Below are 24,707 nucleotides of genomic sequence, written 5' to 3'. Positions count from 1 at the left end.
ACCGCGTGGAGGTCGACCTGGTTAGGTATATTGCTAGCAATGGGATTTTTAGTCTCTATTACTAACAATCCCTTTTCCCCCTAAACTGCATAATAAAACTTAGTTTTCTTTTTATAATCTCATACTAACAGTGAAGCTGACAAATCGCTATTTAGATTTCTAAATTAAAAAAAAAAACCTTAAAAGATTCAAAAGATGGTCACAACAGGTAGATGTTATATCCTTGGGATATATCTGCAAGCAAATCAAAGATAACACTGATAAGATAAGCACTTTATGATAACCAGTGACCTAGTTAATCTTGAGGGGTGTCATGATCTACTAAAATAGAATGTAGATAGGTCAAGCTATCTTTCATCCACTTTAGACATACAAAAACCCATCTTACCAGTATCTAGATGATATTTATTTATATCTTCTGGCCATAATGGTGAATTCTATGAATTAATAGATTATTGTTAAAAATATACCTCATCAGATTGACCTCCACGTGAACCTCTTTAAATACCATAACAGTACACTCTGTTATGTCCATGATACTGTTCATGTCTATAGGCGACGGTTACCACTTTCCATTAGGTAGGCTGTTAGCTTGTTCGCCATTCTAAGGTGCATAAACAATCATCATAATTAATCTGGTGAATTGGTCACTACAATAATTGGTCTAACTTTATCCTCATCTATTATCCCCTCACTAGCACCGCGACAGCATTTATAGCGCATTCGGACTTTCCAATTCATCTTTAAAAAACCCCATTTATAGAAATCATCATCATCATTATATCAGTCATTAAATGTAAAATAAAATAATCAGATCGACCTCCGCTTGGTCCCCTCCGGAAACCATCGTACTTAATTCACTACGATGCAGACCTAACTTCATTCTTACCTATCTATCATCACTCAATGGTGTATCACCAGCGTATACCGTAAGTGGAATTACAATTCCAATTTATTCCCATTAAAAAAAAAAAACTATAGTTCCGGGTTATCCCAGTATTATTGTTTGCTATCGACAAACTAATCCATGGCAGCCCTATTCCGCAAAACTATTGATCGGTGACTATTTTTAGATATACGCCATGGCTAACCCACTATTTGCCTAGTCGTTTATTAGTGAGATACATTTATCTGTTTGCTAAAAAAATTGTTCCCATTAATTGGAAGGTTAATAAAAGGAGGAAATAAATTAAGGAATAAAAGGAAACACTAGGTGTCATGTCGTATAGGGAGGTCAAAGATATGACCTGGAATAAAGCCGGCTGGAAGAAAATGCATGAATTAGTTACACCGACAAGAGAAAACTTTAAAAAAAAATAGAGAATTGGAAGGTTGTTGGTAATATTTCTTCTGTGTATACATGTGTTTGTGTTTAATATAATACATATTTAAGTGTTAAAGGCTTTCTTGCTTTATTTACTTACATTTTTAGTACATATATTACACATCTAGGGTGACTCATGTATCTAAAATAAACATAACTGAATTAAGAAGGTAAAATTTGAAGTGACTCATGCATAGTTCTTTTTTTTTAATGGGTGATAATGAAATGGTGACTCCACCCGCGCTATCGGTATACACCGGCGGGGCAACAGTGAAGGATGATAGGTGAGGACGAAGCAGGTCAGTTAACCCATCGTGACGAATTCAACAAGAATTGTTCACGATGGTTTCCAGGGGAAACCACGTGGAGGTCGACCTAATAGGGCATATTGTTAGCAACGGGGCTGTCAAACTCCATTGCTAACAATCCCTTTCCCCCCGACTCATGCATAGTCGTATATGGTATATACATATATTGATCTTGCAGTGTTTTGTTTATCAAGAAATGATAAACTAAATAATAACTATACAAAAAAATACACAAATCTTTACACTAAGATACTGAGGTTAGAATTAATTTTCTTGTTTCTAACAAGAAAATTAATATCTGAAGACACAAACCATGCCCCTGTCTATTTACAAAAGTTCGTTTTCGAAAATTAAATTTAGGATTTAATATAGGCAAAGTCTCTCTCATATAAAATATTATTATTAATTATTTTTCTTTTCTTTCTTTCCTTGCCAGTGGAGTCGCCTCATGCCTCAATTTGAAGGTAATCAAATCAGTGTAAGTATCGATTACTAACTTGAGATAATAAAAATATATTTAATAATTTAGTGTATACTCCCTTATAACGGTCGTTCTAATACAGATGATGACAATTGGTAACCAATATTTTATTTATTATTTTTTTCCTATTAACAACGAGAGAGGCTGGTTTCTTCAGGACCTGTCTAAAAATGCTATAAGTACTAGATACCGTCAGCTTATTGACGGAAGGTCGTCAACTTGTTTACCAATTCCAGAATTGAATTTTAAGAAGAAAAAGTTTAAGATTTTATAAACTTTTTTAAATTGACAATTTACTGCATCCGTTTAGATTATTGCGGATTTTAAACTACCGAACTAGTAATATAGTAAACACAAAGTAGATCGGTAGAAATAGTTCCATACTGTCCAAAGAAGTAAATTTATAAAACGATTCACACCTTATTCTGCTTCGAACATAGGTATGTTTACGTAAACATAGAAATTTCCAGATGATTCCAAATTAATGCATTAATACTTAGTAATGTCATACATATTAAAGCTAGTTTAAATTTTGAATGTCGAATCATCCATTTTAAGGCAGTGAAATTATATGTCAATACTTAATTTTATTTATAATTTCTCAGTTTAATAATGTATAATAACAAGAAATCAGGCATTATCCATGGAACTGTGACTAGACACGTGTTCTAACAGCACGTGAGGGACCCAGTTGCTCAGTATTGATTGATCCCTTCAGTCATGACCTTCATTACTCACGTGGTATTTTTTAATAGTTGTCTATCTTTCATACATTGTTTGCCTCTTTAAACAAAATATAGACATTCCACACATAAACATCGAAGTAAATACACGGAAAAATACAACTGTGTGCATGTTTTGACGCATTACTCACACCGATACACGTATACAATGCAATATGACGCAGCAAAACACACGCACACACTCACAATCCACATTTAACCATTGAGGAAGTGGGGGGACGGGAGGGCTCCACGGAATAGACGGTTTATATAGGACGCGCGGACGCAGATGAAACCAGTTACTTTCTAGAAGTAAACAAAGAAGCTTCTCCTAGAGGACAATTTAGCACCAACCTCGGCTAAGGCCAAACAATGGGTACGTTAACCTCACATTAATTATTCTATTCGCCATATTTTTTAGCGGTAGAAATAGTTTAAATATGTCTTTATTGCAAATCATAGAGAATCTTCAATTTTTTTTTTATTTGTTATTTATCTCTGTCAAGTCAGTTCGTCTCGTGCAATTTGATCTATTGACCTATCTAATCTACATTATGGGTTGTTTATTTGTGGTCACTGCCGCGTATGATAACTAGTACCAATTTATCAATATGTCTATATTATTATTGAGTAAAATAATAATATTAAATGAACTGCTGAACCGAAATTAATTTCTGAAGGTTTTTCTTATATTTTGTATCAATTGTCGAAACACTATGTGACTTCATGTTTTCAGAGTCGGACATCTTTGGAATTGTCAACGTTTTGCATCGTACCGTGCCTGTGTATTGTTGTTTAAATATAAAAATGAATAATAATAATAATTGTGTATTATTTTTGTCGTTGTAAACTGAACCCAAAACAATGAACAAAAATATACAAAAAAAAAACAAGGTCACATAGTATTTGCACATTACATCTTGAAGATTTATGAAATGGAAAAAAAGCAATTACTTTAAATAGTTTTCAATCTTTTTTTTTTCGATTTTTAATTCTTCTAGTAATAATAGTAACTATTTATCCTGGGAAAGGCAAAAGTACTACGCCATACAGTCTGATATTATAAAATAACCATATTTTTTTCTTGCGATTTTAAGCCCTATTATACCTGATATTTTCTTGAACTATTTTTACAGTATTCATTCATTACCATATCATATCATATCAGTCGTTAATTGTCCACCGCTGAACATAGATCTCTCTTTATTTGGGTATGTCAGTACTTGCCACAGTCGGCAAGCTAGGTGGCAACCACAATTAGGCTTTGGTGATGTTTTAAAAGGGACGCTGCTGCGTCCTTAATTATTATATTAATCCTTTGTTTTAAATTTATTCTTACATATTACATACTTAGTAGATTTTTTTTCGCAATTAATTTACATTGAGATCAAAGTATCTAGATATACCTAGATCTCTATCTACGTACATATATGTATGTCCATGTTCAAGATTAGAAACCTAGAATATATATACCATAAATGAAAAAAAAAAACAATAATACCAATTAAATATTTTTTATTAAACGAGTGACAGAACTAATTTCTCAAACAAAAAACATGTTTTAAAAACGTAAAACAACGGCATTCAGCAGCGAATTTTTAATTGTTTAATAATGAAAACTCCAATAAGATATGTCTGAACAACTCTAGGTATTTACGTAGTTTTTAGAATGTGCCTTTCAAACTAATAACTGATAACGTGTAAATGATAACATAAAAGGTGATCTGTACAATAGTAGGTATATTTGGTCTTGATACATACATCTATGCGTGTTTATCTTGTATTCACGACTGTATTTAACTAGTTAGTAATATTTTTTCTAATGGGTGATAATGGAATGGTAACTCCGCCTGCGCTAATGAGATACGCTAGCGGAGCACCATTGAAGGGTGATAGATGAGAATGAAAACAGGCCAGTTAGTCCATCATGATGAATTTATCAGGAATTAACCATGATACTTTCCAGGGAGAACCGTGAGGAGGTCGCCCTGGTTGGGTATATTGCTAGCAATAGGATTCTCAATCTCCATTACTAACAATCCCTTTCCCCCCTAATGGAATGGTTACCCCACCTGCGCTATCGGTATACGCTGGCAGGGAACCAGTGAAGGATGATAGGTGACGATAAAAGTAGGTCAGTTAGCCCATCGTGACGAATTCCATTAGAATTAACTACGATTCCAGGGGGAACTGCGTGGAAGTCGACCTGATGAGTCAGTTAGACCTTATTACTTACAATCCCTTTCCCCCCGGTATAATACATTAAAAAGAATTGACTAGTAACCATTGATTACAAAATTTAAGAAATTATTTTTCACAGAATAAACGGGACAATCAATCTTGACAATGCTTACCAATATTATAATTGTGAACGTGAGTTTATTTGTTACTTGCCTTATAGCGCCTTACGGCTTAACCAAAAATTATGAAATTAGGTATACACGTACTAAATGGGATGAAGAAGAATATAGGTTACTTTTTATCCCGTTTACGCGGATGAAATTGCGGGTAAAAGCATAAAAACATAGTTTATAGGATTTATGGTATTCGACCAGTAATTCTTATTTAAAACGATTGAAAAAAAACGATAAATCATTGGATGTTTCATAGACGCATTAGATATTTTATATATGAATTGGAACGAGAAATTGTGTGTCTAAATATAGATTTTTCCTTGGCAACGAACAGTTTTTTGCAAATATGTGACGTCAGAGTGTGTCGCTTATTTAATTTTACTTATTTATTTTTATCGTCAAAATATGAATATGGAATGAACACGGTAATAAACAAATTATCAAGAGTAATGTTGGAAAAAGCTTAATAAAATAATATACAACAAGAAAAAGACATGGGTCTTCAAGTTTTATTAGAAGACTCGCGCACTTAATTAGACTGTCAATAAAATAAAAAAGAATTAATATTTCTACCAATGAGGTTAGCTATTCTAACAAGTAATTCAGACTTGGCGACATAATTTCGCAGCATAGCTATCTATATATATAAAAAAAAAAACATACGTAAACGAATTCAGAACATCATTCTTCTTGAAGGAAGTTAAATAACCTCATTACAGTGAACAGACTTCATCAGAATAAAGACAGAAGGTCTGTTAATCGTTTGCATTTTCTTTCACGACATAAAAAAATAACCTTTTTTTTTTTCGTGTACACGTCACATGATATCTTCACCAATTCAATAGAGTCAAAATTCAATAGGGTTGAGTCTTGTCATGGGTAATATAACACAACTTGTCCCGGCTCGTCTCTTATGGCATATTGTACTCTCTCACGATCGATATAACTGTATTTTTTTGTGGAGAATATATCTTATATTGTGTCTGAACAATAGACTTATCCCCTTATTTATAATAACAAAAAAAACATCTACAAATATATTTTAACTTTTACATTATTTCTCGTAGTCCTTTTTTTTCAAATTAGGAATTTAACTCAAAAGAAAGAGACAGCTCAATAGCTAAAATAGATTTTATAGCTTTAATATTTTTATAAATAAGCGGATAATACAATTTAGTTTTGACCATATCGTCACCTCTATGGCAAATTTACGAATCTGCAGTTTTTTCAAATTTGACATTTCTTTAAAAATCTACATTTTGCGTCATACTACTTATTGTTGCTTATTTTGAAATTTCTATCTCTAACGGTTAAAGAAATCGAGTAGCTCGAATCTCCATATTTCTGTGATATATCCAAAGTAAACTTACTTAGCATATTTTTATAGTATTTTTATAATAAACACTTTAGTATGAAAATTTCAATAATTATTTTATCAACTTTTCAATCCTAATTTAGTTATTTTACATGATTGATTGCTATAACGATGTTATTTAAACTGAAGTTCTCTCCAAAACACGTGATTTATACCTTGATATATTTACGAAAGTGGCACTTTCGTTAGTTTGCCAGATATTAAAAAAAAATATATTTGCTGTTGTATACCTATGGTATTGTATACCTAGGAACTCTCATGTATGAAGATGCAAAGTAACGAATATGCATTTATTTCTGATATTTGTAATATAACAATAATTAATTAAGCGCATTCAATAAAAAACAGGATTTTAAAACTAAAATGTTAGCATGATCTTTTACAGTAGTCTTCTATCAAAAGTTATTTGCGTTCTAATGTTTCAAAACGTTCCCCTGTAAAATGTATCTTTTTCAGTTTCCTAAGTTTACCGTTTTTTTTAAAGGTGACCATATATATGCAGCCACTGTTGTTTCCAGTTAAAAGTATCCTTGACCTATTAGTATTGACCTTGACATATTATAAAGGTACTAAGTTACTTCAGTTGAAGATAGTCCAGTTGCCATAGTTCATAGGATTTCAATGAATAGCCATAATGTTGACAGGCCGTAGGTATTATACCTATATCATGTATATATCGTCCTCCACGGCATGGTCACTCATTTGCGTCATAGTATCACGCGAATCGCGTGACCCATTTGTGATAATTACATTTAATGAAACTTACCTTTTGTATACATAAGCCGTTGTACCATAGAATGAGAAAGAATTGAAAGGTTTAAAATTAGAAGTAATATAGACAAATGCGACTTCTGAAGTAAATAAAGAAGGTAATTAAGTTTCTAAAGATTCGAAATTAAACAAATTTAGAAACACTGACTCTGGCTTTTTGCCAGTAAATTGATGTACATTATAAAGTAATATACCTTTGTGAGGTTAATAACCTGACTGTAATAAAGGTGATACATCAAAGTACTCGTCTCTCGTCCACTGATCCTAAGATAGCGTCTGAAATCTTTTATCTATTTATTGCTAGCTCCACAGACATAGATAAAATAATAATACCTAATCCGTATTCTTTTATCTGTGCCTCAGACGTTACCCTGTTCAAATTTAAAATATTTTTCTTTATTTAAAACCACAAGGAAATAAATGCCGAAATATTCTAGCCAATAGGTACTTAATTTTTATTTTTAAATTATTTTTATATTTAATAAAGTTTTCTGGATTAGACATTCGCAGTTTTGCATGAAGTTACTGATTAAAATTTGGTAATATTTTTTTTATTTGATACGGCTTTTGTAGCTATTATAATATACGTATCATACATATATAAGAAAACTCTTATTTCATACTCGTATGTCTATCTGACTGTCTGTCGCATTATAACTTAATATTGATCAAATCTTAAGTCTAATCAGTTTTATGAAATGTGTAAAAAACCTTCAGAAACTAAAAACCCTGGATTAGTAAAAAATCATTAGTTATATGAAAACAAAATAAATACTAGTTTTTTATACCACGAAGGTGGCAAACAAGCGTACAGCTCGTCTGACGGTAAACAGTACTATAATGAAAAATGCAAAAGATCTCTGATAATTATCACAACTGACAAATGCAAATTAGTGATCGCAAATAATTCTTCACAATTGTAATTGAAAATTTAAAAATTATCAATATCTATGTTATTTTCAGATACGTTAAATATAAAACCGTTAAGTGAGGAACAGTGGTCTCCAGATTCGCCGAAGGGCGTGGAGGCCACTGGGCTCGTTGGACCTGACGTCCAGGGGCCCGATGCCATGGCATCGACATCGAGCGAGGAGCGCGCCATACGCCGCGTTATGGGCCGCTGGGGAGCCGAGTGGTTGAGCTGACTCGGCTCAGGAGCCCAGAAGCCTGTCGCGCCGGCCTGGCCGGCCGACCACCCCCTACCGCCGCCGCGGTGGGGGGCCCCCCGCCCGGCTTTGCACCTATCCCTACAGCAGTATGAGGACCTGGTAGCCAAAGCCGAGGTGCTGTTGAGCCGTCTCGTCGTCTCAGAAAATTATGACTCCATCAACAACTTCTTGACCCTATATGACTCCTATATGTCAGCCCCAGATGAGTCACTGAAGGAATTTTTCCCAAAATACAAACCACCGATCAGACCTCGCAAGAACACGTGTGTCGGTCTGGGTATGGAGGTGATGAAAAAACTCAAGGTTTTGGAGAAGGATTTCCCTGGTATAACCAAGTCGATGATGCTCGTGTCTTGTGATGAAAACATCCAAGATCTGGTGGACTACGCGACCTCAAGCCCCGGGCCTCAAGGGTTCTTGATCGAGACTGAGAAGGACCATGTGATGGTAGCGATCCACATCAAGATCGGGGGAAGACATGGTGTATTTCTATCGGACCTGGGCTACCACATCTCCCGGGTGGTCACAGTGATGGATGACCGGTGTTACCCTCATACAGGTATGTGAAAATACTACATATATTTTGATTATTCTTATGATCATCACTTTTATAAAAAAAAAATATGCTTAGGTATTACATCACATCACGCATAATCAGGGATCAGGGAATTGAAAGGAACAAATATTTAAGAACGTCATTTGTCTAACGAACATGACTGTTTTCAGTTACAAAAAAAGAAAAGCAAACTAGCTCATAAAAGATTATGAACATTTTCGTGTATTGCCACTTCTGACGATTATTTCGTAGCCATCAGGAAATACTTAATACTGATTTTGTTTTTAACCCGCCATAACTTTTTCACCAAAGGTTGGTTCATCCAAAGCGACCAGCCTCATTGCCGCAAAGAGTACAACTATCAGTTAAACCTTCAAAACACCAACTATATAGAATGGCACGAGAGAGAAACCAGAGGATCCAATGTAAAGGAACGTCTGTCGCTGATCTACGTCGCCAGGGCTTACCTGACGGCTGTCTCTGTCACAGAGAAGAGGAACCTTGTCTGGGATTTGAGGTACGTTAATTAATATAACTATATTTTTATAGTATAGATATAAATACTATTGATTTAGTAAAGAAGGTACCTTAGCCTTATAGAAGACTATAAGGAAATAACGCTGCTAAAAAGTTGCCGTGTAGGTCTCGGCATAAAACAGGCCACCCCTTTCTTTCCCGTGGATGTCGTAAGGCGACTAAAGGAGCTTATGGTGGAGGGATGAACAGCAGCGTCCCTCTTAACCCTTCTTTGCATAATTTTTTTTATTGGTAAAATAAATCAAGTTGATATAATTCATGTTCAAAATTAAAGGAAATATAGTTACAAAAAATAAATTTGAAAGCTATGTCTTTTTTTTTTGCAATGGACATTAAAAAGGTATTCAAACACGATCAACTTAAAGTTAACTTGTTCTTTTATATAATTTTTGGGCATTCAATGTTATGATGGAAATTTACACCATTATGCAAAGAAGGGATTAAACATCACCGAAAGCCAAGCTATGGTGGCCAACTCGCCTGCCAAGCGTGTCAACTACCAGCAAAATCCCCCTTATAGGGGAGGCTATGTTCAGCAGTGGACAGTTAACGGTTGATACAACAATTACTTAAAACTTGTGAATTTTTATACAACTTAGAATGGCAAATATGTTAACCACCCGATGGTAAATGGTAATTCTCGCCTATAGATATGAAAAGTGCTATTGTCATTACAGTACACACTGTGACACTCAAAGGTGCCATGCCATTCCTGAGGACTGGAGTTCGTGCATCAGTCTGTACCTTGTAAAAGTCGATTGCTTGGATACCTCTGTCCCATTCGTGTTTCTACCGTGAAACATTTGTGTTTGCATGGCTGTGTTTCAGTTGGAAGGGTGGGATATGGCGTGAATTTACAGGGTACAGAGGAATAACACCTGAATCCTCAGGAATGGCAACGCATGGGTGGTATCATGGGCTAAACAGTATACTCTGTTATGTTTATAGTACTGCTCATGTCTATAGGCGACGGTTACCACTTTTCATCAGGTTTTTCAATATAATTGCCATGAATTGTCACGAAGGATATTTATCGCCATTACATTAATTATTTAAATACTCGTAACTTTATTTATCAAATGAAAATTGGATACAAAATGCGGGCTTTGTTCAAATTCTTCAAATTGATGGTTATCATTTATAAATTTGTTTCTAAATTCGAAATTAACTCTTTCCTCTTTATCTCTCTGTCAATTTAATATAAATTCTATTTTACTGCCTTTTATTAATTTGTTCTTGTAAGCCAATAAATTCAGATTTAGAATCCAACATACTGACTGTATTTTTTCTAAAACATTCCACATTGAATTTCTTTGAATAACCAAACAAAATCTGATAGTAGCCAAGTTTGATATCGATTGAAAATGTGCAATTCATATAATTTGTATTAATTTATTTTTCCAGGAGTTTACTCGCCAGGGACCCGAAGGGCAACCTGACCGCCGGTATCTACTTCCCTCTGAAGTCCAAAACGACAGAGTTCACCATGTTCTTCGACAGTAACAGCGGCAAACAGAGAAAGAAATTGAAATTTGAAACTTTCTTGGAATTGCAAAAGGTAATTTTTTTGGTATTTTGTTTTTAAATAGTCTATCATGAAATATTATGTCTTTATAAGTTAGGCACTACTCCCACAGAATTTTATATAACTATATTTTATTACTTAACTAATTTCACCATATTAGGTCATTATTAAATGAGTATTGCTTTTATATTGGGAACGTAAAATACATAGATTGCAAGGGACTAAAATGAAATTTAATAGAATAGTAATACGTAGATTTCAAGCTATAAAAGAATTTACCTGTCTCTACCCTTACTAATTTCTCATTCTCTATTTTTGAAATATTTTTATTAAACATTTCCATAAGTATTCTTATTATATTTTTAATTAAATAAATACTCTAAGTAACGAGAGAAACATACTTCTTTATATTGACAGATATTGGCATACTTATTTTTTTTTACTTTTTTGAATAATTATGGCAAACAAGCTCACAACCTTGGATGAACCATCAGTTTTTAATGAATTATAGAAAATCGTCTATACGCACCTTTGCATACCAGATAGTGATCTCTTTCAATAGAGGTTGCTGGCCAGTCTGCATATTAAAATACATAATCTTATAAGACAAATATTATTTGAGAAACTTGGTATTTTCAAATTCCTAGCTTGTATTGCTAGTGTATTCAAATTGAAATCAGATTCAGTATATCTGTTGTAGCTAAAGAACATAGACTTCTATATTTTGTGTATTTTTTCATGCTACTTGGAATGGCAAACAAATTGATGGCCCACCTAATGGAAAGTGGTAACCGCCGCCTACAGACATAAACAATACTATGGATATAACAGAGTATACTGTTTCGCCCATGATATCCCCTATGCGTTGCCATTCCTAAGGACTCAGGTGTTATTCCTCTGTACCCTGTAAATTCACTGCCGAATCCCACCCTTCAAACCGAAACACAGCCATGCAAACACAAATGCTTGTCGGTTGAAACACGAATGAGGCAGAGGTACCCAAGCAAACGACTTTTGTGCAAAATCTCCTTTTGGTAAATCCAATTTACTCCACCGTCATAAAACATACTTCATCTGTTTAAAATATAGGTAATATTTTATTCATTCAAAGTGTAGAGTGCCAATATTTATTATTTTTATGATCCATTAATGTTGGCGGTTATAAATAAAAATATAGCTATAGGATATTATAAATTGCGTGGATGTAGATTCATTCAGTTATTTTTGCCTTCAATGAGCCTTCCAGACGTCACTGGATTGGCTTTACTCCAAAATTGTAAAAATGTGGCATACTTTCCATACTGCTATTTCTCTTTTATTGCCATCTGCATAATGTAATACATATTTATATATATTAAGTACATATATGTCTATGTCATTGGCAAATATCTTTGCTTCATGGTAGAAACACGAATGTGTAGACTTGATATGAGATAAAGTGTGCCCTTAATTATATTAACAAGGTTTTTCAATATAACGCTATTAACAAAATGATAAAATATTCAGGAAGTAAAACTATAGACAAATATTATTTCATTATTAAGTCAAGCAAATTTTATAATAATATTTAAAACTAACGAACACTTCCATTACGCACTGTTTTTTTTAATAAAATTTGGCCTCTATTACTCACTGAAGATTTATCTTTCCCTAAATGGCAGAACTTTTAAAATTCTTTAAATAATTTTGTTTGAAACACAATCAAAAAATACTTAACGAATTATTCAAAGAAAAAAGTCGTGTGTGTAGTTTAAGTTAGTGATCCAGCCCGACTTCGCACGGGTACATAGAATTTTCGAAAGAAATGTATAGCCTGTGTTACTGGCTGACAATGTACCTTTGTATAGGATCTATACTCAGCCTTTCCCAAAGTGGGCGATAACGCCCCCTTGTGGGCGCTGCAAGCCTAAAGGGGGGCGGTAAGAGAGCCAGAAAAAAAATTGATTAATTTACATAATTTACACAGTAATTGATTAATAGTGGTTTTTAAGTAGGTGAAAAAATGGGGGCGCTAAAAAAAATTTATTCTCAAAGTGGACAGTAGACAAAATAAGGTTGGGAACCCCTCTTATACATGTTATTCTCGTGTTGTAACTAACACTTATATCTTTCTTATTTTTTAGTTATTATTATTATTATTTTATCTCCACCAATTCACAATTTCTATCAGACATTTAAAGGTTGACTAAAAGAAAGCCCTTTTATGGGATAAGTCCGCTGTTGTTCTCATTCTTTTCTTAAGAACTTTGAAGAAGATCCTACATATGTTTTTTTGCAGATACCAGACGAGGTTGTAGACGAAGTGGAACAGTGTAACGACCAGCTCCGTCTAAGAGATGGCGAGCTTCTCTCCATCCTGCAGCGGCTCGCCACGATCATAGCTGATGACGAGTACATGGCTGAGCTTCTAGAAGTCAACAACAAAATCGTCCAACTGTCCGCTGGTACATAAAGTGAACTCGGCAAAAACCTTGGAATCCGGATTTAGTTTAATCCCATTATAAAAATGTCAAGCGTCTAATAAATCTAGTTCGGCTATTGAAATGTTTTGCCCTTTTGATTCGCGCTAAATTCCCTTATTCATAAAAACTGAAACCTACTACAAATCTAATAACTATTACATTGTTTTCTCACTTTCATTCATATTGAAAATTTATCACAAAAGAAAGAGACAAAACAGTTTAATAGCAAAAAAATGTTTACGAGAGATTTAACGTTTCTTATGAATAAGAGGGTAATGTAAGAAAGTAACAGAACAGTAATAGTTGAATTGGATTTGTGTAAAGTTTTTAGTTTTTATGAATAATATGCAAATATTAACTTTTAGACTTTCGTGTTACATTTTACATGGTTTATTATGAATCATAATGGAAAGATGTTTAAAATTGTTTTAATATCTATAATTCATCCTTATTCAGTTTTTTTCTTTTTCTTGTTACTAGCGTGATTTGTCTCTTACGACATCTTGAGGCAAAAAATTTACCGTATTTCATTTTTTTTATTCAAGCATTAGTATATTATAATGACTTTTTCATCTATTTCATTGGTTTGTATCAATTTAGTTTATTTTTTCTAACTATATACATATAAGTTCATATAACTAATGGAAATATCAAGTATCTAGCATTGTGTTTTAAGATGTATACTTATTCATCAGGGTATTTGTAGTTAGTAACGTTTTTTTACCTATTTTAGTTTTTTATTACTTTTTTCATTAGTTTCATGTACGTATTTGTTACGTAAACTGTTCATGTAGAGACCATTTATTATTTAAGTGGATTTATACTTTATTTTTTTTTTTTTATATTAACATTCTAAATCTGAGACAAGGCGAGACAAAAGTTCTATTGGGGAAATAAATATAAAGACAATATATGCAGTTGTTTTATTTAATTTACACATTGTGTTCCTTTTGAAAAATAATGGAATAATTTAATTTGAATAAGTTAATCATAAAATAGTTGTATTTGAAACTACTACTTTTACACCCACTCCACAGGTTGGTTTTGTAGTTTTCAAATACTTTTTTTAAATCCCATGAATTCTGTATATGTATGTCATGAATTCTATAGGTATATAATCAGCTCATTGAATAATTTTGTGGGAAAATTCGCCGTGGTGAGCATGAAAGCAGGAAGTATTGGCGTATAAGAGTCACTTGAGGGCCTACCATGAAATATTTTTCGAAATTTCGAGGATGAACGAAACAGAAATTTGATGTTAAAATTACATAAGACATGTCATTTGAAATTACGAGTATTAAAAATGTTAAAATATCGTTTATCTGGACTATTAGGATTTATCATGAACGAAATGTTAAGCTCCATTTACTGGGTCGATTTCGGTACGAACAAAAACACGAAATCGAGCCCGAAAATTCGGAATTACATTTCATGGTAGACCACCTGTTCTTGTGGCGTGGTATTTGTAGCGTTTTGAAAAAGAGTCTGACTCATTTGAATTCACAAGTTGAGTAATTCCAATTTTAGTCTGATTTCTTCCTTTTAATGTCAACTTTTCGACTTTCTCTACTCTTGTTTCTTTTTTACCAACATTATATTTATTTTCTACGAAAGAATCATTAGACTGTTGAGTAAGATTTGTTTCCCCTGAATCTAAATCTAGATGTTTTTTCGGCAATTTTCTGGTTCGTTTGGTACATTTTAAAGGTATGTTAGGAGTTGCATTACGTTTATTTTTGCATGATAAGTTGGAAGTAGCTTTCCCTTCAGTTTTCTTATTAGCGATGTTTTTCTTGGAAGTTAATATAGCAGCCGATTGTTTTCCTCTCTTATATAACGGTATTGAAATCTTTGATACTGGAGAACATTCTTAGTAAAATCTTGCTTGGCGTTTCCTTTTCTGTTTTTGCTCAAGGCTATAAGAGTCAAGATGTTACAATTCAGTAACAGTTACAATTCAGTAAACATGAAGAGAATCGCGGTTTATTTATTTATTCTTTATTGTACACAAAAAATTACAAACATATAATATATATTAAATAAAAATGTACAACAGGCGAGCTTAACTCTGTAAGAGTGTTGGAACTACCGTTCGTAACGATCTGTAAGAGTGTTGAAGTTAGAACTACCTTAAGTCCCATGACTGGGCGTTGAAGAACGTCGAGCTTGGGCAACAATTGGACAAACACAAATTTCGTCGTCGTCTAGATTTGGCAACATCTGATTGCTGCACGATGGACCAGGTAACTCATCAACCAAATTATTTTTTCTTATTCGTTACGGACCTGGCAGCTTAAAGACAAATCAGAGATTATAAAGAAATTGTCTGGAATGATAACCAAATTCTATGAATAAATACCGCAAGCTCTAAATCCTGAGATAGCATTAGAAGGTGTAGCCGCTCGGATCCATGCATTACCAATTAGTCTGCCAGATACAGAACGATTGATTTTTTTTTCTTTGATGCTTATCCAGTTTCTAGTCTCGTTCAGCTGCATAAAAACTTTTAAAAGGCTTGAAAAACATGCTGTCTAAGCATTGCAAAACTTGTGTACTGTGACTTGGTAAGCAAAAGAGAATGATCCCATTTTTTCTGCAGTCTCCAACATTTTAGCAGGATTAGTGTAAGAAGAATGCCCGTCTAGAAGCAACATAACTTTATTTTGAGGCTTTGGAGGAACAAAGTGAGCTACGATCCACTTCTGGAAAATTTTTACATTAACGTATGCTCTGATTTTCCAATCATGTAAACATCTAAACCTGGAGGAAATCCTTCTTCAAATTCTGTTTTTTATTTGCTTCTTTAAAAATGATAACTGACGGGAGAAAATTTCCAGCGGTATTGCGCTCTACCCTTCTATTTAATAAAAGAATCGTGAATATTTTTTTACAAATAGAATATAATAGAGTAGATAGAGTTCTGTACAAGGTAACTTAATTGAAATAAATTTCGATAGATGGCGTTACTAGTAATTTTTTTAAAAGGATGATAATGGAATGGTTTTTTTAATGGGTGATAATGGAATAATAACCCCACCCGCGCTATCCGTATACACTGGCGGGGCACCAGTGAGGGATGATACGTGAGGATGAAGCAGATTAGCCTACCGTGATGAATCTAACAATAAATCAATCACGATGGTTTCCAGAGGGAATCACGAGGAGGTCGACCTGACAGGGTATATTACTAGCAATGGGACTACTTTAGTAGTCCCATTGCTCTTAATAAATTAATGGGGATTACCCCATTACTAACCAGTGGTAGATGATAGGCGAGATTGGAGGCAGGTCAGTTGGCCCATAGTGAAAAATTCGACAAGAATTTACCATGATGGTTTCCAGGGGGAACCGGGGAACCGACCTAGATGTCGATCTGATATCTACCAATAGATAGATCTATTGGTAGCAATGGGTTGTTAGAAGCCATTACAAACAATCCTTTTCCCCCGAATAAAAACCTAGGTCCGTTAGCCCATCGTAATGAATACACCTGAGGAACACGAGCAAGTCAACTTGACAGGGTATATTGCTATCAAAGTAACCGGCAATTCGCATTACTAACAATCCCTTCCCCCACCCCGTCATAGGAAACGTAAAATATTTTTTCAATCGACTTTAAAAGTAGATTCGCGATTCGGATTTGCTTTTTATGTTTGTTACCCCATAACTCTGTCAGTTTTGAACCGATTTGGAAAATTCTTTTTTTTTTTATCTAAAAGGATATACTTACAGATTGGTCCAAAGAAATGTAATCAAGTTCAGTTTACTTTTTTGGATCAAATTTTATTGTCACAATTGAAGTAGATTTTTTTGGTGGAACACAATCTTTATTTATATTTTAGCTCTGAGAGATTAAAATTCGGCGTATTTTAAAATTATCCTACTTAGTATATGTGTCTAGGAAAGCCTGAAGTTTCATAGACATATAGATGCTCCTTTAGAAAACAGACAGACTTACTTTCGTATATATAATATTAGTATTTTTTTATTATTATTCTATCAGTCGTTAACTGTCCATTGCCGACCATAGGCCTCCACCATAAGCAGGGTTTTGCCAGTAATTGCCACGATTGGCAGGTTATTTTTTGATGGGTGAAAATGGTTTGGTTACCCCGCCTGCGCTAACGGGATACGCTGGCGGAGCATCGGTGAAAGGTAATAGATGAGAATGAAAACAGGCCAGTTAGCTCATCATGATGAACTTATCAGGAATTAACCATGATAGTTTCCAGGGGAACCGCGAGAAGGTCGACCTGGTTGGGTATATTGCTAGCAATAGGATTCACAGTCTCCATTACTAACAATCCTTTTTCCCCTTGGCAGGTGAGTTGGCAACTGCAGTTAAACTTTATTGATGCTTTAAAATCACCGACCATTAATTTCCTTTAATTAATCTTACGACCCCCAAGGGACAAAGGTGGCCCATTCTATGGCAGGGCCAAACGGCAATCATCATCATCATATCAGCTTTTAACTGCAACTGCTGAACATCAGCCTCCCCCAAGGGAAGTTTGCCAGTAGTTGCCATGCTTGGCAAGCGGATTGGCAACCGTAGGTTTTGGAGATGTTTTAAGAAGGACGCCGCTGCCCATCCCTCGCCCTCCCTTAGTCACCTCTTACGACACCCACGAGAAAGAAAGGGGTAGCCCATTCTATGCTAGGCCCATATGCCGATATTAGTATAAATGATTGAGAAGCACGCGCATGGCCAAACTAACGTTAAACATGTTTGTCTTCTAAGTAATCGTTTAGTTAGTAACAGCAAAAACTATTATCTATAGACCTGAGTCAGTAAGCGTTTCTTAATAACAGTTTTAAAATTATAAAAAAAATATATACGAAATTGGTTTGGCCATATAGAGAATTAATAAAAAAAAGAATCATAAAAGAGATTTATCGAGCCCGAATGACAGCGATGTCGATAGGAGTCGCCTTAGGTACACGGTATGTCAACCAAATAGACGACTTGATGAAGAAAGTTCAAATAAGAAGTGCCCGTAACCGGCGAGCGTGTATGAAAAGATCGACGAATGTGGAAGAAGCGAAAGAGTTTTGTTTGAATCGAAACATTTGGCGTCCCATTGTTTCCGCCTACACCAATGGGAGACAGGTGTGACGGATATGCATGTAAATTCGAAATATTTTAAATTTAATTCCTTTAAAAGACCTATTCAGTCAGCTGGTGTTTTTTTTTTATAGATATATTATATATACCTAAAGAATAATAAATTATGATAACAATATATTTGACGTAAATTTATTAGCACTTGAACAAACAGTTGCGTCATTTAAATATATTAAAAATAATCGAGAATAAATTAAATAGACGTGTACTTAGGTACCTACTAAATACATATTTTTGTATACGAGTATAGCTGTATATTGTAAATATTGGGTATAATTGAATTGTGTTCCCTAAAAATACCGACTTCAATTGTAGCAAAACCATTTATTTTGGTTTCAAAACTAATTTACTGAACCGATTTTAATAAAATTTTAATTAATATATATCCTTAGTTACACGCTAATAATATAGCTTTCTATATGTGAAAGAAATTTTAAAATTGATTAAGTAGTTTTGTGTTTATCCATTACAAACAAACAAAGACACAAAAATCAAATCTTTCTTCTTTACATTAATGTATTATTATTATTATATTTAAAATCAGTTATTTTAATTTAAAAAAAAAAACTTTTGAATCAATTTTGATAAAATTTCTATGGGACCAATCTGTAAGTACAAGCGTTCAGACAAAAAAAGAATTTTTAAAATCGGTTTACAACTGACGAAGTTATGAGGTAACAATAATAAAAAAAAATAGTAAAATCGGCGTGGTTAATTTTCTCTCAGACATAACCTTAAATAACCTGTACGTACCTCTTATATCGCGTACCCTCTTGGAGAACAATGATCCCGCTTCGAATATTATCTAGTCTTCAAATCAGGTCATTCTAAAATAAACAGGACAAAAGTACATTGATCTACAAACTTGAGCATACAAAGCCTACACAGACACAGCTATGTTTGTATGAAAAATGAAGTGATTAATGAGATATAAATTTGTGTATTGTTCTTTTGTGAGATCCTAAATTCAACGGCTTTATAACGCAATATGTTTTCTAATTCTGTCAGGATGAATTTCAATAATTACTTTACAATCAATAGGATTTACTCCCATGTCTATCCCATAATTAAAGTGGCGATTTTTGTGGAACGTACTAATAATACATTAGTCTCGGGAACATTCGTAAGCTTTAATAAATCATCTTAATCTTTCAGTTAGACTCGCGCTCGCGTCACAAATGCTGAAGGTTAAGGATTCCGAATGATCCCGTAACAAGTCGAGCTTTCTCGGCCAAATTATATGTAAATTAAACCTGTAATTATTAAATAAAAATATAATGTATACTTATAAAACTTCTAATAATAAAATTGATACTTCCTTGTCACGAACAATATTGAAAATCCCGTTTTCGTCTTCTATGCAATATTACATCGAGGGTTTATGCTAAACCGGCTCTGCTGCCAACCTTTTTAGTCTCCGAACATATAAGTGATGTATTTTAAAAGGAAATTCAAAATATTTTTTATTATCACATTACAACATGGTGAGGGTAGAAGGTAAAAAATTATAGAAAAAGATACGAAAACAATTGTAGAAATACTAAAAATGTTAAAAAAATAACAAAGTATCTTGAGCCAGTGTTAGTATAGTATGACTTGTGTTATTTTATTTTTTTTATTTTAACGATCTTAAAGATTTTTATTTCACTTTTTATAACATAAAAAAGTCAATGACATTTTGCTGTCAAAGAATTTCGCGGCAATTCGCAGCTATTTTTTTTAATAGTTTGGTTTTACGGCTTTGGATATTTTCTTTTATTTATTTTATGCTATTTGACTCCATATCTTGTTATATGCAATACGCTTCGTTTCGTATTATTCTGCACCAAAGATGTAGTTCCTTGTCCTTAGATCTGCACATGTGATGTCATCTTTGTTTTTATGCACGTAATTTTTTTTTATTGTTATGTTTACACTAAAACTACAAATAAATCATCCATCTATTTACCATAATAATCTCATTTTGCGTATTATAAAACATATTCTATAATATGATACAATTCTCCTGTGGCTTGAACTTTGCTATTAAACTTTAAACATAAACGTTTATTGATTTTTTTTTTTAATTGTCGACTGATGTATTCGTCGTTAATAAACTAATTCCTCTAACAAGAATTACAGTTAGAAACGTCTACTTCTTATATACTTTTTTATTTCATTTCAAAACTTTGTATACATTATTAACTTGGATGTAATATTTTAATAGTTTAAATCTCTTACAATGAATCTTAAACTTTGAACGAACGAATAATTGACAAGACCATAAGATAGTCTGTTGATGATCAATGGTAGTACAAATAAAAATTAATTAATTAATTGAATATTTCAATTTATTAGTAATTTCATTAAATACATTTCATATAATTCATATAACAGATACATCTGTGTAAATTTCGGCTAGTTTCACTTGTTCCTACCAACTTACCTCCCTGAGGGGCAAAGGTCGAGTTTTTTTCCACCTGTCCCTACTACTTCAACAATACTTGGTATCATGGATGAAATCGTATACTTTATTATGTCCATGGTACTGTTCATGTCTATAGGCGACGGTTATCACTTTCCATCAGGTGGGCCGTCAGCTTATTTGCCATTCTAAGTAGCATAAAAAAAACCTTTTGATTAAGTTCTGCTTAAACGAATTAAATAAGATAGATAGATAGATAAACTTTTTATTTGAGCCATTTATGACACACGTAAATTAACAAATCGTCATAGTCGTAAAATACCGACGGATCTTTATATGTAATATTTGTCAGATCCGTCAGTATTGTACGACTATGACGAAATGAATTTATACAATCAAATTATTTACACTTTTTTAAATATAGAACAAAAGATAAAATACAAATATATGGTTTCGTCACGTGTGTCGCAGTGACCCAAATAGGTCACAGTTCAGTGATACTTTTGCATAAAAGGAAAGCACTGATTTTCAGCTGCAGCCTGAAGTTAGGCTACACGGACGCGTACAACAAATCCAGAGTGTAACCTGTGTACCTAACCAATTTAACAGCCAAAGATAAAATTGTATTATATGTATATCTACATACATACTTATATAAGTGGGTATACATATTAAAAAAATTGTGATATAGGAAGAAATAAACTACACAGAGAGCAGATAACAAGCAAAATTTGTCATGAGAACCTTGACTGGGCATTTGTGTACCCATTAATAATAATAACTGTAACTCGTTGGCATGTCCGTTGAAATCTCAAATATACATTTACTGCTTGCATGAATTGACTATAAAGCCTTGAAATAAATTCAGACAGTACATTCGATGCACCACTCATGGCATTTATTGCATTGTTAGTGAATTCAGCATTAGATTATTGCATACTTCATGCATACTGCATGCATATTATTGCATTCTGTTATGTCCATGGTACTGCTCATGTCTATAGGCGACGGATTAGTAGTCAGCTTGTTATATAGTCAGCTTGTTTGCCATTCTAAGTTGCATAAAAAAAAAACTTTTTTTAATGCATTTTTAATGGATGAAAATGAAATCTCTCCTGCGATATCAGTATACATAGAGTTTCATCCCAACCATCTGGACGAGTGGCGGTCCTCCACCGTGCATTTTTCAAGGCACTTTCTCCCACGCACGACCACTCTTTGGAATCAACTTCCAGCAGCAGCATTTCCAAACCGATATGACATTACATTCTATAGTACAGATACAATGGGAGGGAAGGGATTGTTAGTAATGCGGACTACCAGTCCCATAATAAGCAATATACCCTGTCAGGTTGACCTCCATGTGGTCCCCCTAGTAACCATCGTGCTGAATTCCAGGTACATTCATCACAATGGGCTAACTGACTTGCCTTATCATTCTCACCTATGATCCCTCACTGGTGCCCTGCCAGTATATACCGTTAGTGTAGACGGGGTTACCATTCCATTATTATCCATTAAAAAATAGACCCGTTTCCTGTTTTTTTTTTTTCAAAATCTGGGACTCTTCAAATCTTATCATCACTTATAATCCAGCGCAAACCCATCTTATAATACATAAAAAAATCCTTCTCATTCCTTTTGAATATCCCGTCTCGTTCCCTATAGGTATGTTAGTGGTATAATGGACAACAGAGGACCCATGCTAAAATAAAAAAAAATATATATATATATATATATATATATATATATATATATATATATATATATATATATATATATATATATATATATATATATATAATTATGATATAAAGAAATATCCATAATAGACATGGCATTCAAATGTTATCGCTTTAAATAATACTTACTAGCGTAAAGTTTAGGTTGTAAATATTCATATTGTCAGTAGATAACACTACCACAGATAATATTATACATAATGCTAACATATGATTATGTAAACAATTCAGCTGATACGGTATATATGATATGTGATTGTTATAAAGCAACTTAGAATTACGTTTGTGCAGCACGTGTCGCTCGTTACGATAATGGTTGTCGACATTTTCCCGCGTTTTTCAACAGCATAGATTAAAAATGTTAAAATTTTATGTATTTGATGCAAAGGAATTTTAATAAACATTTTAAATTTTCTTCCTTGATTCACAATTGAATCGATTTAAAAAAGGAAACAAATTGAGATACGATATCTGTGTTATTAAGATGGATATCAAGATTTAAGATATTTTGGGACAGATATAAAATATTTATTTATATGGCAGTGGACGTAGATTTTTTTTTATAATCTTTGAGTTTCGCTTGTATTTCAGTTTGAACAAATTTGGGGTAACCATTTATAATTTAAAAAATGCCCAAGAAATTTCAGGGTACATGTTACTTTTACAAGTGGCTATTTATTTAAATTATTAGTTACTGAACGCATATTTTTCTAATAAAAAGGTAAGTAGATAAACAAAAAAAAACATAAAAAACCAAAAGATTTTATAAGAGATTTGTGATATAACGTGGGCACAAAATCTGTTTAAATAAAGTAGAGCGTGGGTGGCCACAATGATGGCAGTATTACAAGATATTTACGTAAAAATAAAAAATAAATCTTGCATTTAATTACTACAGTAGTATAAATAGTGATTTACCTAATAGGTGCTTAAGTACATTTTAATTATAGGATAAAACAATGCCACGTGACACGTTAATAGAACGAACATACGAAATATCACTAACTTAATTAGTATTACTATTAAGCATTTACCTAAAATCTTTCAGTCACGTTATCAGTTCACGTAATCGAAACAAACGTCGACGACATTATCGAAATATCATGAAACAAAGAACGTCCAATTGAAACACATAGTTGGTCTAATTTGATAAGTAACAGCGTCGAATCGAACTTATTTATTATTAAGTTGCTTCACAAACCAGTCAGACGGTCAGCTGGCGGATAAAGTAGAGAGGAGGGATGTTTCGTTGTCATGCGCAGTCGTCATGACGCCACGTTAACACGTGTAGTACAACGCATTGAAGATGCGCAATAACTAAATATAACAGATTAGATTGCTACGTTTTTTTAGTTAAGCAAATCGCTGTTTTATGATAACGGTTATTTCAATTAGTTATTTTTATTAAAATAATATTTTATGTTTACGATTAGTTATCCGTTCCAACTTAACATGTCTTTTTTTGAATAAAATACAGCCTTTTAAAATCAATTAAGTTTTGTTTAAGTTCATCCATTACGAACAAAATATCAAGTCTTTCCTCTTTATAGTATTGGTTTAGATAGAATGAACCAAATCCACATAAAATTCTTTGTACGTTTTTACTAGTCTTGCAGTTTAGATGTATTCTTTAGTAGAATATCCTCTTAAAAGCCAAATCTCAAACGTCTTAACATGTTGGGTAGACTTTTTAAATGCATAAAACTTCAAGTCTTTATGTCAATTTATTTCTAATGACCCTAAAAATATTTTATACATGTCTAAGAAGTGAATCTATTTGGGTTGAAATCGAGCTCATATCAACCTGCATTTTTTAATCGTTATAACATGTGAAACCGGCTATTGCTACACA

General features: G+C 33.2%; 1 protein-coding gene and 1 long non-coding RNA gene across 2 annotated transcripts; one reads left to right on the top strand and one right to left on the bottom strand.

The window, feature by feature from the left end:
• Positions 1-3,057: 3,057 nt before the first annotated feature.
• LOC113516163 (uncharacterized) lies at positions 3,058-14,497 on the top strand. Its single transcript, XM_052899134.1, has 5 exons — positions 3,058-3,211; positions 8,299-9,063; positions 9,373-9,577; positions 11,002-11,155; positions 13,401-14,497. Exons 2-5 carry the CDS (start codon positions 8,694-8,696, stop codon positions 13,572-13,574), a joined length of 903 nt encoding a protein of 300 aa, XP_052755094.1. The 5' UTR covers positions 3,058-3,211; positions 8,299-8,693; the 3' UTR covers positions 13,575-14,497.
• On the bottom strand, positions 14,378-24,132 carry LOC128201620 (uncharacterized). The gene is made up of 4 exons (XR_008253332.1): positions 23,890-24,132; positions 19,463-19,536; positions 15,714-15,876; positions 14,378-15,500 (listed from the first exon to the last, which is right to left on the bottom strand). It is a non-coding gene; the product is annotated as an uncharacterized LOC128201620 (long non-coding RNA).
• Between the last annotated feature and the right edge of the window lie 575 nt (positions 24,133-24,707).

This window comes from Galleria mellonella, unplaced genomic scaffold (genome assembly GCF_026898425.1).
Source record: "Galleria mellonella isolate WM207_F2 unplaced genomic scaffold, CSIRO_AGI_GalMel_v1 utg56, whole genome shotgun sequence".
Taxonomy (NCBI): Eukaryota; Metazoa; Arthropoda; class Insecta; order Lepidoptera; family Pyralidae; genus Galleria; species Galleria mellonella.
This window is presented reverse-complemented; position numbering and strand designations above follow the sequence as displayed.